At 46.8% G+C, this 12565-nt stretch overlaps 1 protein-coding gene and 1 non-coding gene across 2 annotated transcripts in view; one reads left to right on the forward strand and one right to left on the reverse strand.

Moving 5' to 3' along the window:
• Positions 1–5280, reverse strand: part of MOGAT1 (monoacylglycerol O-acyltransferase 1) — a 28414-nt gene extending 23134 nt beyond the window's left edge. The window contains exon 1 of the mRNA XM_037147492.2: positions 5187–5280. Within this exon, the coding sequence (XP_037003387.2) occupies positions 5187–5280 (94 nt within the window). The remainder of the gene's footprint in view (positions 1–5186) is intronic.
• LOC119050973 (U6 spliceosomal RNA) lies at positions 2769–2875 on the forward strand. The gene has a single exon (XR_005082846.1). It is a non-coding gene; the product is annotated as a U6 spliceosomal RNA (small nuclear RNA).
• Positions 5281–12565: the final 7285 nt, after the last annotated feature.

Below are 12565 nucleotides of genomic sequence, written 5' to 3' on the forward strand. Positions count from 1 at the left end.
AGGGATGTGTGTTTCTTTTTTTCCCTCCATGGACTAAAGACTTTGGCAAGGAGAGAGGCCAGGTCTGTGGTATCTGGGAGGTGGAGGGTCCTTCAGTGCCTATGTGGGCACTTCCATCTCGGCAGCCTGGAATCGACAATCCCCCTGTGGCACCCACTCTTTCCGCCTCCAGCACACTCACCAGGATACACACAATCAGTGAGGCTGTGCTGACCAAGAGCGTGCAAATGGAGTGCACGCTACTCACAGGGGTCCAGCCTTTTGGCGTCTCTGGGTCACACTGGGGAAAGAAGGGCTGTCTTGGGCCACACACTAAACACACTGCAACACACAGTCACACACACAAACATCTCATCATGTTTTAAGTAAATTTACGATTTTGTGTTGGGTCACGTTCACGGCCACTGGGGGCCGCAGGTTGGGCACCTCTGCTGCAGCGTCCGCCCCATGGCAACGGCTCCATCGATGTTAGCAGGGTTTCAAAATAAACGCTCAACCTGACGATCTGTGACACGGGGGCTGTAGGTAAGCGATGGCCCATAAATGCTGGCTCTCTTTTTCCATTTTCTGCTTTTTGGTCAGGGGGCTGGCAGCACACAGGTTAGCGAGTAATGTCGCCCATTCTTGGATATCAAGATTGGATCTCAGGAGATCCAGCAATCACACTTCTGGGTGTTCATCAGAAGGAAATGAAATATCACCATCTCACCGAGATACCTGCAGCTCCTGCGTCCACTGCATTACTTGCGATAGCCAAGATACAGAAATGACCCGAATGTCCATCGACAGATGGGTGGATAAAGAAAATGTCTCTCTTTCTTTCTCTCTCTCTCTCTCACACACACACACACAGGAATGTTATTCAGCCATGAAAAAGGAAAGCCTGCCACTGGAGAGAACATGAATAGACCCTGTGGGCATTATTAGGTCAATGAAATAGGCCATAGAGAGAAAGACAAATACTGTATCATTTCACTTACATGTGAAGTCTAAAAAAAATTCTTACTCATTGATACAGAGAATTGATTGGGGCTTGCCAGAGGCAGGAATTGGGGGTGGGGTGGGGTGGCAGTAGGGTGAAGGCATCAAAAGGCCTACACTACCAGCTATGGGATAAATAACTCCTGGTGATGTCATGTGCAGCAAGGTGCCTAGAGTTAACAATACTGTGTTGTATATTTGAAAGTTGCTCAAAGTAAACCTTAAAAGTGCTAATCACAAGGGGGAAATTTGCAACTATGTGTGGTGATGGACGTTGACTAAATTTATTGTGGTGACCATTTTTCAGTATGTGTGCATATCAGATCATTATGCTGCACACCTAAAACTAACACAATGTTTTAAGACTGAATGACACACCTGGCTGGTGTGGTTTAGTGGTCTGGGCGCCAACATGTGAACGGAAGGTTTGCAGGTTTGATTCTCGGTCAGGGTACAAGCCTGGGTTTGGGCCAAGTCCTCAGTTGGGGGCATGAAAGAGGCAATCAGTTGATGTTTCTCTCCCTCTCTTTCTCCTTCCCTTCCCCTCTCTCTAAAAAATAAGGTCTTAAAAAAAAACTGACACATACTTAACATTTATCTCGAGGAAACAATGTTTGATATCATGACTAACTGAAACATTTTGCTATTTTTAAAATATATCCCAGGGGCTTATAAACTCACTTCCTGATGCTGGAAAGAAAAGTGTATTCCAAGATTCTGATTTAGAGATCTTAATAAACATAGTTAATAAAGTGTCTCTTTTCACCATTAGAAGTAGATATTACAACAAGTTCTTACTTTAAAATTGATAGGTGAAAAAAAATAAGTAACCTTTTATCCTACTTTTCCTCTAAAGGCTAAATTGTAGGGTAGTCAGCTAGCCCTAAAAAATTGGGGGAACACAATTCCTTGCACAAAATCTGGTTAATATATGAAGAATGAAAGCAGGAATCTGAAAAGTACCATTTTTGCAGCCAGAATAAAACAGTTAATTCAGGCAAGAGCCACTAATAGAGACTTAAACCACCAGGCAAAGCAGCCACCACCCTGCAGACTGCTTCCCACCCGATCGCCCCTGGACACTAATAATGGGACAACCAGGCACTATGTACATCCTGACGTAAGGCAGCGGGAAGCACACCGCGGCACCTAGGAAGATGCCACGCCAAAGGCTTCACTTCGATCTAATGGAGCCCTACCTCTCACTTCCATTTTAGAAAAAAAAATTTCAGGGAACTGGGGAGCAGGTTACCACTTCGAAAAAGCACTCAGACAAACCCTGAGGGGAGACAGTTCACCTGGCTTCCTCCACACTCCGCCAACAAGAAAATAAATGAAAGAGTCCCACTCAACACAGACACAGGAAAACTAGTGCCACCCGAGGGTCTTGTGTGGATCTTGGTTCCATAAATCACCAGGAAAAGTGTACTTCGGGTATAAATTAGGAAATGTGACTTGTTGAAAAGTATGTTTTGCAAAATAATAAATCATACGGCAAACTGTTAAAATCATTATAAATCCGGGTCATGGGAATATGAGTTTATGCTCTTCTCTCTACTTTTCTGTATCTTTGAAATCTTTCATAATAAAACTTCCAAAATACATGATAATACAATATCATACCCCCAAATCTATGATAATACAATATCATATTAACATGTGTGCACCTAGTAACATACATGTTAAGTGCATGCAAAAAAAAGTGCCTTCAAATGAACTGTCAGTTGAGCCACTGTAGTTCGATTCAAATTGGGAATTGTAGGTCATGTCCAAGTCACTAGTCCTCAGTGCTCGCTTCGGCAGCACATACACTAAAATTGGAAAGACCCCAAGAAAATTAGCATGGCCCCTGAGCAAGGATGGCACACAAATTCGTGAATACTTCCATTTAAAAAAAAAAAAAGTCCTTACCTTTGACCCCTGTGGCTCACCATTGACTTTGAGTCATGTGACCTTGGGCAACTCACTTCTCCTTCAAGCTCCCGCATTTGCATAAGAGTGCAGGGGTGACCCGACCCCTACCTCACAGGGTTGCAGAGAGGATTACCAAGTTAAGAATGGGGACTGTGGGTTGAACAGCTTGCCTCCTGGGTGGACCGGGTGGAGGCAGGCATTCAACAATCATTTTTGAGCGCCTTTTAGTACAAGGCATATGCTAGGGACTGCCTCACTGAGCTTCTAGACCAGCATGGCAACGGACAGACATTTCTTAAGTAACCACAGACATACACAAACACAAGCAAGGACAAGTGCCATGAAAGAAAAGGACAGTGTACTATCAGACATGTGTTGATTGTTCAGCAAGCAAGTCAGTCCCCAAGTTCAAGTCGCAACAGAGGCAGCACAGGGGTGAAAACGAGGACTCTGGGTAGAACACCTGGACTCCATCCAGGTCCTTTTCCTCTGACTAGCTGTGTGACCTTGAATTTCACCTTAGTTCCTTCATCCGTATAAGCGCCAAAAACAAGCTTGGGTATGAACAGTCCTTACATCGCAGGGTTGATGTGAAGAGTAAACAGTTAATACCGTGCATTGCCCAGAATACAGCTAGCACATACAAGCCCAGAATACAGCTAGCACATACAAGCCCAGAATACAGCTAGCACATACAAGCCCTCCATAAGAGTGTCTGTTATTACCTCAGTGGTTCTTTGGCCCAGAGCAAAATGGAGTGTGATCCTTTCCACCCTGTCTGTTTGGTCTGTGAGGACTTAATGAATCAACTTTTTTTCAGTAGCTTTCAGAGAGAAGATGTGAGAGAGAAACATCAGTTGGCTGCCTTCTCATACACGCCCTCTCTGGGGATCAAGCCTGCAACCCAGGCAAGTGCCCTGCCCAGGAATTGAACCCATGATCCTTTGGTCTACAGGATGATGCTTCAACCACCTGAGCCATACTGGCCAGGGCATGAGTTAATGTTTTGAATTTCGTCTTTCAGTAAACCCCAGCTGTACAATTGAGTCACTCAGAGAGATCGTTAGAATTTTCTTACTTTTTTAAACATATAAATATAAACTATGTACACATACGTATACACATACACGGTGCACACTAACTCTACAGGTGTGAGTACATGAGAGTTTATTCTTGTATTATTATGTGTTCATTACTGTGGTATTTCTTTGTTACAACTGTAGAGTTTCTTTTGCACACCCCCGTCTTTGACCCAGGAGCTCCATTCTAAAAGGAGAGACCCAGAAAACCCAGGGACAGAGCCTGGTGTCCACGTTTTAGCAGCTCCTCGGCCAGTTCTAATGTGCAGCCAGGGTTGGGACCACCGACCCAGGCAATCACAACGTAAACCATTTCAAAAGCACAGACCTCTCCTGTGCAATGACTTCCCGATGGCTGTTACTGCTGTTGCTGTGGCCTCCGCAGAGTCCAACCAGAGATCTGACCTCACAGCACACAAATGACGTCTTCAGAAGAGTCTAAGGACCCACCAGTTTCCTTCTCCTGTAATGCCATCCCATGTCTCCAAGAGCAGAGCAACTAAGTCCCAACTCCACTCCGCCTCCACCCCCTGCTCCACTGTGACTAGCTCCTGTGGGTTTCTATGTGGACTTAACCTGGCAAAGGGCAGAGCACACTCCGGGGTGGAATTATTGACAGACAGAGGCCGGCCAACCCAAAGTTTGGAGCAGTCTTCTTTGCATCTGGAAGTTCCCTTAAACAGGGAAACGCTAACACGGCTATTTGCCCTGAGGGTGTGGAGAGGAAGGAATCAGGTGTTGAAGACTTGGGCGTTGTTTTTTCATTTATGAATCAACAGTTTGAGAACTGAGCTTATCAATTTTGCAGAGTCGAAGTGCAACGTCCTACATACAACTCCTTGGGTCGTGGTTACAACTGAGCGCGTACATTTGCCAAGACCTGTTGGACCGTAACACTTACAATCTGTTCTTGTAACAGGTTACCTACAATCTTTTATTCTAGGTAAGGTACACCGCGGTTAAAAAAAAAAAGTACAGGGAAAAATAAAGTCGGCCAACAGTGGTTCACTAGGAGTTGAAAGAAAACAGGAGAGTCCCGCGTCTGCTGCAAACGCCCTCTTCGACCTGTTCGCTCCGGCTTACAGGGGAAGAAGTTTTGGAAGGTCTAAGCACGTCCTTGGACAAGGACTGTCGGGGAGCGAGGAGACGGAGTCCTCGGCACCGCGCTGTTCTGCCTGGACCTGGCGCGCCGGCAGCACGCGGGGTTCTTACCGAGTAGCAGGAAAGACAGGACCCACTGAAACACCGCCGCGGTTTGCAGCCGCCGCGCCAGCGGGATGTTGAGCGGCGCAAATTCGACCTTCATGGCCCGGCCCCCCGCGAAGACAGCGCCGACCGTGGTCACCGGGAACCTGCTGCTCTGCAGCGCCTGCGGGAAGTGTGCAGCCGGATCAGGGCCCTACGCAGGGAACCCGCGGGGTGGAGAGAAGGAGGCGGCGGCCACTAAACCGGAGGTGGCTGGACTTTGGCTTGGGTAGGAGGGCGCGCCGGGGCCGAGGCGGGGGGCTGCCAATCACGCGCGCCCGGGCCTCGGAGCAGCTGGCGCGCCTGGGGTGCATTGGCTGGCACGCTGGTGACAGCGCTCTGCTTTGGGCACAGGGGGCACGGAGAAGGATCAGCTGGCTGCCAGCCGGGGAGTCCGGCAGAGTGGGCCCCTGGAATCCCCACCGGGATCTGACTATCGTTCAGCTGATCGATCACCTCGCGTTCGGGTTCAGCATCCGCCTTTAAACCCACCCCTTCCTCTGAATCCTCTGCGGCAGGGGAAGGGTTAGTTCCCAGGAATCGCCTACCAGCTGGAGGGAAACACACGCGACTGAGCTTCGCTGGGATCCGGCTACTCACCTGTTCATTGGTCTGTATCCCCCACACCACCACCAAACTGGGGGTGGGGGGCGGGGACCTGGCCTCCTTACTTTTGTGTCCTCAGATTCCAACATGAGTCCTGGAAATCCTTAATTCACTCACTCAGTACACTTATTGAGCACCTGCCACGTGCCAGGCGCCACTCTGGGCGCTGGGGATACAACCAGTAACCAAGTCACTCATCCAGTCTGATCTTCCAGTACCAATTATAAGGGGGCGTGGGAGGTGGCAAACATAAGCAAAATAACCACACAATTGGGTGTGTAACTGCAACGTGAACCCTGCTGTGACTGACTGGAAGAAGGTTCTAAGATAGATAGACTAGAGAGGCTGGGAAGTCTCTGAAGAAGCGACCTTGACGTGAACTACACTGATGAATCTAGTCCAGGCGAAGAGAAGCACATGCACAGAGCTCCCATGGCTGAAATCCAAAAAAGACGGGTAGAGAACAAGGAGGAGTTTGGGGTGAAATGAGGCAAAAACTAGGTCCAAGGCTAACGCACCTTAGGAATGCCAGAAGTAACTCCTTGCACGGGGCATTAGTCCTCAAAAGAACACATAATCTCGTCAATTTTCCTGTCATTCAATCCTCACCTTGCTTTTTCCCCACCTCTACTTAATCTCCCTTACACTCCCTCCTTAATTTTAGTTGCTTGGGGCCCTGGCCGGGGTTGCCGCTCTTGTATTCCCCTCCTTCCTTTCTGGGAAATCAATCAATAAAAAAACATTTAAGCTGTAAAACTTATTTGGGGGAACACTTGAGAGCACATGTCATCAGTTTGGCTCAAGCTTTTATATAAAAATTCTCTACAGTTTGGGACATTTCTTACATTGACACCTGCTTTGCATCAGGCGTTACCTTCGTTGCTGATGACAAAGAAGTGAGTTCAGACATGGTGTGTCCTCTGTCCATCTGTAAGAATTCACTTGCGTTCATTCATTCCTTGACTCTTTGTGGAAAGGCTTCAGTGTGTTGGCACTAGGTGGGGATGGGCTACAGTAGTGAATAAGCAAGGTCTCTGTCCTCATGGAGCTCTCAGTCTAGTGGGAGAAGCAGAAAATGAACATGTAAGTGCATATGGTCAAATGTGTGCCAAGGCCTTGACAGAAACATACAGGTTCCAGTGACTGAGGATAATGAGCACCTGTCTAGAGTCAATAGGAAGCAAGAAGAGTGGAAGTTGGGACACCCTCAGCTATTGTAGGGGAAGAGAAGAGGAGGGGGACTTGGTCTACTGTGGTACAAGGGAGAATAGAGGTAGGTTGGGGATCTGCGGGGGAGCTATAAATTGTAGGGCTAGTTGATAAATTGGATTCACAATCTTTTGGTAAAGAAGAACAAGATACCCAACTCCCACTCCTAATCACTCGTCCTTTACTGGACAGAACAGAATCATGCTTTGTCACTTTCCCAGAGCCCTTAGCTGGTAGGAAAGAACTGTCATTGCCCACCACAGCCCACTGAAGCAAAGCATGAACCCACCAGGGTGCCATTTTCATCAGCGTTTCAATTAGCAGTGAACTCGTTCCCTGGTTCATTTAACATTCAACACATTTATTTGTGTACACATCGTGTCCCAGGTTATTGGAGTTGAGCGATTAGGAGAATTAAAATGTGAGACAGTTTTGTTTAATTCATCAAGTTCTCAAAACAACGCATCTATAGCAGTTTAGTTGATTCCTGGAACTTAAAACTAACAGGAAAACATGCAGCTTAGACATTATCTTCTCAAACTACACGTTTTGTAGAATAGGGAGGCAAGAGCAGAGAAGAGAAGCGATCTGCCCAAGATAACCCAGCCGGATCTGTCCACCTGTCCTGGGACAGGCGGGGGAGCACTGTGGTGGGAGGAGGGGAAGCAGTGCGGTGCGGGGGACTCTCCGGGGGGGGGGGGGTTAAAAAATCTTCGAAGAACTCGAATTTGGGAAAGAAACCCGAGTAACACTTCCCTTGTTGGAATGGAATGGGGAACCTGGCTCCCACATTCTCAGCATCATCCTCCTTTTTGAGGTGATGTAGCCAAATTAAATAGGAACAGAAAAATCCAATTGGAAATCACTGCTTATTTGCTTCTTTCTTTCTTTCTTTCTTTCTTTCTTTCTTTCTTTCTTTCTTTCTTTCTTTCTTTCGCCTTTCTTCCTTCCTTTCTTCCTTTCTCTCTCTCTTTCTCTTTCTTTCTTCTTCATTTCCTGTGTGTGGAGTGGGGCAGCCTAATATTCGGATAAGTAATTGAATGAGGTCACAGCTAAAAACCGTGTGTGATAGTCAGCGTCGCTGAGCACCGCCCGGCTTGCAGACACCATGCTGTGTGGGCCACGCCTGATTGAAGTCTCACAGCTCCCCAGGCAGGTACTATTGTTCTTTTTACCACCAGAGAAAGCGAGACAAAGGTCAAACTAGTTGTTCATCTACTAAGTAGAGTAGCAGAACAAATTTCTGTTTTTTGAAGATAGGTTTGTCTTACAGAAGAAAAAAAAAAAAACAAGACAAAATAGGTTGGTTTGTTTCCAAGGTCTGAGCAAATAAGTGGCATAAGAAGCTGTCCCTCAAATGGTGTCACAGGAAGGAAGAGATGTTGAAACCACAGGGTAACACAGACAACAACACTGGTCGCAGTTTGGTTTGGGGGTTAGTTATTCATTCAATCAACAAATATTTACCAGTCACATACCACGTGCTTGGCATTACGTGTATGTGAGTAATAAAACGTACTTAAATTTTCAGTACAGTAATTCAACCCAAATGTTTCCAGCACCTTGGCCGGGGGCAGGCCCTGAAGAGGGCGTGGCAATTGGAGCCAACACTATCCTGTTTGAAGATCTGAGATTCCACCAACGAGCGTGGTTCCTCTTTCTACTGCTCAGCACCGAAGAACAGAATGACAGTTGAGATTGACTCACAGATTACAGCAGCCAGCTCTGGAACATGAGTCATTTAAAGTCACTTCCTTGTTGTAATTCAGTTCCTGTGAAGTTCAGTTAGCCAACTTCCACTAGCAAAAAGATGGGTGTCTTTCTTTCCTTTTTAAAAAAAAAAAGATTTTATTTATTTTATTTTCTTTAGAAAGGGGAAGGGAGGCAGAAATAGGGAGAGAAGCCTCAATGTGTGGTTGCCTCTTGTGTGCCCCTGACTGGGTACCAGGCAGGTGCCCTGACAGGGAATTGAACCAGCAACCCTTTGGCTTGCAGGCTGGCACTCAACCCAGGAAGACAGACCAGCTGAGGCAGATAATGTTTTTCTATTACATTACATTCTAGGCAGTTTAGGACAAAGGTCAGTGTTCTGATTTTCATATGGTGCATTAATCATAAAGGTAGATATTCTTTCTCACACACACAAACCCTAAACGTCATGGGTACCACCATTCATTGAAAGTGACCAGCTCTGGTCAAAGTCAAACAAAAGGCCAACACTACGGTAGTTTCAAAGGAACATCTTTCAAGAAGTTCTATTTTCAAGGCTCTTTGGAACTAAATTCGAGGAATTTGCTCCGACCCCTCTGTTCCCTATTGCCTTCCTGATGAATTAAATTACGTTGTCACTCGGACAGGTCTGAAGTATGCTTGCTCTGGGCGAAGTTGCAGGGGTCTTGCCTGAGATAGTGAGGCGTAGCAGCCACTGTAATGACTGTCCGATGTTCCTTTCCCACCCGTTTTCTTGTTGCCATAGGCACATGCAAGGTCTCAGACTACACAGCGCTCCCGCCTTCCTGCCTTTCCCATTCCCCTTCGAAAGCTCCGCTGATACAAGGCCGCTAACTGTCGCTTTTCCTTTAGTTTGTATTAGTACATGATGTTTTCTCTACAACGTAGGTGCTCTTTAAGTTGTAACACTATGAACGACTCTTAGAGATTATTAAGGTAATTACCGATATTTAGCGAATGTCCTTTCTCTTCCCGTGACCTTCACCCCCACTTTCCCCATTTCTGTTTGTACTTGGCCTGGAAACTAAAGCAAGGAAGGAACGAGGAGGAAAGGCTGGGAATGCCTACTGCTGCCAACCTGGGTCTAAGGCGGACTCCCTCTCTCTCTCTCTCTCTTTTTAAGATGTGATTTATCTACTTATTTTAGAGAGGACAGAAGGGAGGGAGAAAGAGAGGGAGTGAAGCATCCGTTGGTTGCCTCTCGTACACTCCTTTCTGGGGACCTGGCCCACAACCCAGGCCTATGCCCTGACTGGGGATTGAACCAGCACTTAATCCACTGAGCCACGCCAGCCAGGGCCTACGGCAGACCCTTAAAGGAGGCAGACAGCAACTCCAACAGCAGCGTCCTTGGAGGCGTGGCAAAGCAGCCACCTTCACGTCCTTCCAGTTTCCAGGAAGGTCCAGTCCAATGGAGGGGCCTGCACACCTGCTGTATTTTTTTAGGTGTTTGTAGCCACTTGTTATGTGTTGATTCCCCTGGTCTACTTGTATTACTCTTTTCCTCACACGTGCCATTTCCCCAGTCCTGGCTGCTGTCATTTTCCCTTGGGATTATTGCAGCCTTCCAACGGGTCTCCGAGACTTGAATCTGCCCTCCACAGTTGCACTTCCAACTCTTTTTCCACAGTGAACCCATCGTGATCATTCCAAAATACCAAGTCAATCATGTCATTTCTCTGCTTAAAGTCTTTGAATTTCTTCCTATTGCCCTTCAAATAAAGTCCAAATTCTATAGTGTAACTTTGAACCCCGCATTATAGGACAGCTACTGACCTCCGGAGTCTCAGCTGTGACCCTCCAGCTCGCACACTCTAAGCCTTCAGCCATCTGAACTTGAGCTGAAGAACAAAAAGTTTCGGGGAGAAGAGGGACCAGCTGGGATTTAGGAACGACCAGGGAATTAAATGCTTCTAGGTCTCTCTATACCATCTTTCCTCCTGGTGCCAGTATCATTTCATGTCACTGCAGATGTTTTCTTCATGGGGCGGGAAACAGGACCACCAATGGCTCCAGACTTGCAGCTGGCGGCTTCCATTGTCAAATAAAATGGATTTCAAGTTCCCTGTGGCCCCAAGTCCAAAATCCAGCTTGGTTCAGGCGTATACCCCTGGACCAGTTCACTGGCATGAGACACAGGGTCCCCTTGTTCTACCGTGGTGACAGAAAGGTTTGCCTTGCGCTAAGAGAAAAAAGGCATGCTGGGCAGATGACCCCAGTGCTCCTCAATTATAAGCAGTTAGAAGAGAGAAATGATGGATGGGAGTTAGGTCAACATCAGTATTTCTGGATACTGAGTTGGATAACTCAGTGGGTGGTGGTGACTTTGGAAAGGATAGGGCGTACACAGGGAAGAACAAGTGTAGGGGTAAGTTCAGTTTTTGACATGTTCAGTATGAGATGCCAGTCTGCTCAACATCTATATGCAGATGGGTGTTCAGCAGCCGGCAAGCAATACGTCCAGAAGAAATACCGGGTAAAGATTGGAACGGGAGCCGTCTGTGCTCAGGTGGTAGCAGGAGCTGAGATCTTCTGGGGAGAAGATACCCTGAGAGATAACAGTGGAGGGTACCCCACACTGAAGGTGGGGGAGGGTAGTTAGGGGCTATGAGAGAGTGAATAGTTATCAAGTCTCCGCAGTGAGTCAAACCCGCACATGAACTACTTCTCTTACAGTTTGCACAACCACCCTGTGCTACGCCTATGGGGTGGGTCTTACTATTATCTCTGTTTTATGAGGATCCAAGGTGTACCTGTATCTGGTCATTGGTCCAAGGTCTGAGTTAGTAAGCAGTAGATACAGTAATTGAATCAGTGAGTCTGACCTTATGTTATCTCTCACATAGTGATAGTAGACAAATCCAGAGAGCTAAATAGAGGAGGGCAGAGACAGGAAAATGAAGAAAGAATTTCAAGGAGGGAATGGCCAACAATATAAAACAGCTAACAAGTTTATTTTTAAAATACAACTGAAAACGACCATCGGTTTGACAGAAAGTCAGGACTGAGCAGCCTGATTCTCGGGGGGTTTGGCAAACCTCTTCGGTTCCAGAAAGACCCATCAGGAGCAATCCAAGAAGAGTTTCAGAGTAATCCACAAAGGAATGAGAGGGCCCTGGGAAATGGAGAGGAAAGGCAGATCAGGTTTTAGCCAGAACAGAACCAGTTGTAGACGTACAGCAATTAGCCCAAGGCCAGTTATAGGAAACTGTGTCATTTATTACCTGAGTTTACAGCCTTGCCTCACCTTCCTGGATACCGCCTGCCAAGTTTTACTAACCTTCATACCAGAGACAATTCATAGTCTCTGACCACATGGGCTGTTACCTTGAGCATAAGTATTTCATGTTCAAAGGACACTTGGCAGGTTTCAAGTTGTTTCCCCTACTTTTACCTTCTTAGCCATCCAATCAGTTCCTACTCCATTTTATAATAAGGAAACTGAGGCTGGAACTGGATGGTGTTTTTGGAGAGAAAACCCCTGTATGTCCCACCAGTGTGCCCTTTTAAACCCTCTCCTGCTGCAGGGTGAAATGTCACCAGACAGGGACTACAGTTTCAGGAACTGAAGTGTGTAGGAAGGATTTCAAACCGGACAACATCTCTTTCCCAATTACCGCCCAACCCGTGAGCCTTACAGGAAATGATCTTTTCAGCAACTTTCTCCATGGCATATGTTTATTACAGGAAAACTGATGATCGTTGCACAAATCTACGCGAGCTCCGCCTGCCTGTGGATGAGAGCATTGGACTGTCCACCAAGGTCTGATGGACAACTTGTTAGGCAAGGAGAACTGACC

Source organism: Artibeus jamaicensis, unplaced genomic scaffold, assembly GCF_021234435.1.
Source record: "Artibeus jamaicensis isolate MK-2021 breed Jamaican fruit bat unplaced genomic scaffold, CSHL_Jam_final contig_1015, whole genome shotgun sequence".
Taxonomy (NCBI): domain Eukaryota; kingdom Metazoa; phylum Chordata; class Mammalia; order Chiroptera; family Phyllostomidae; genus Artibeus; species Artibeus jamaicensis.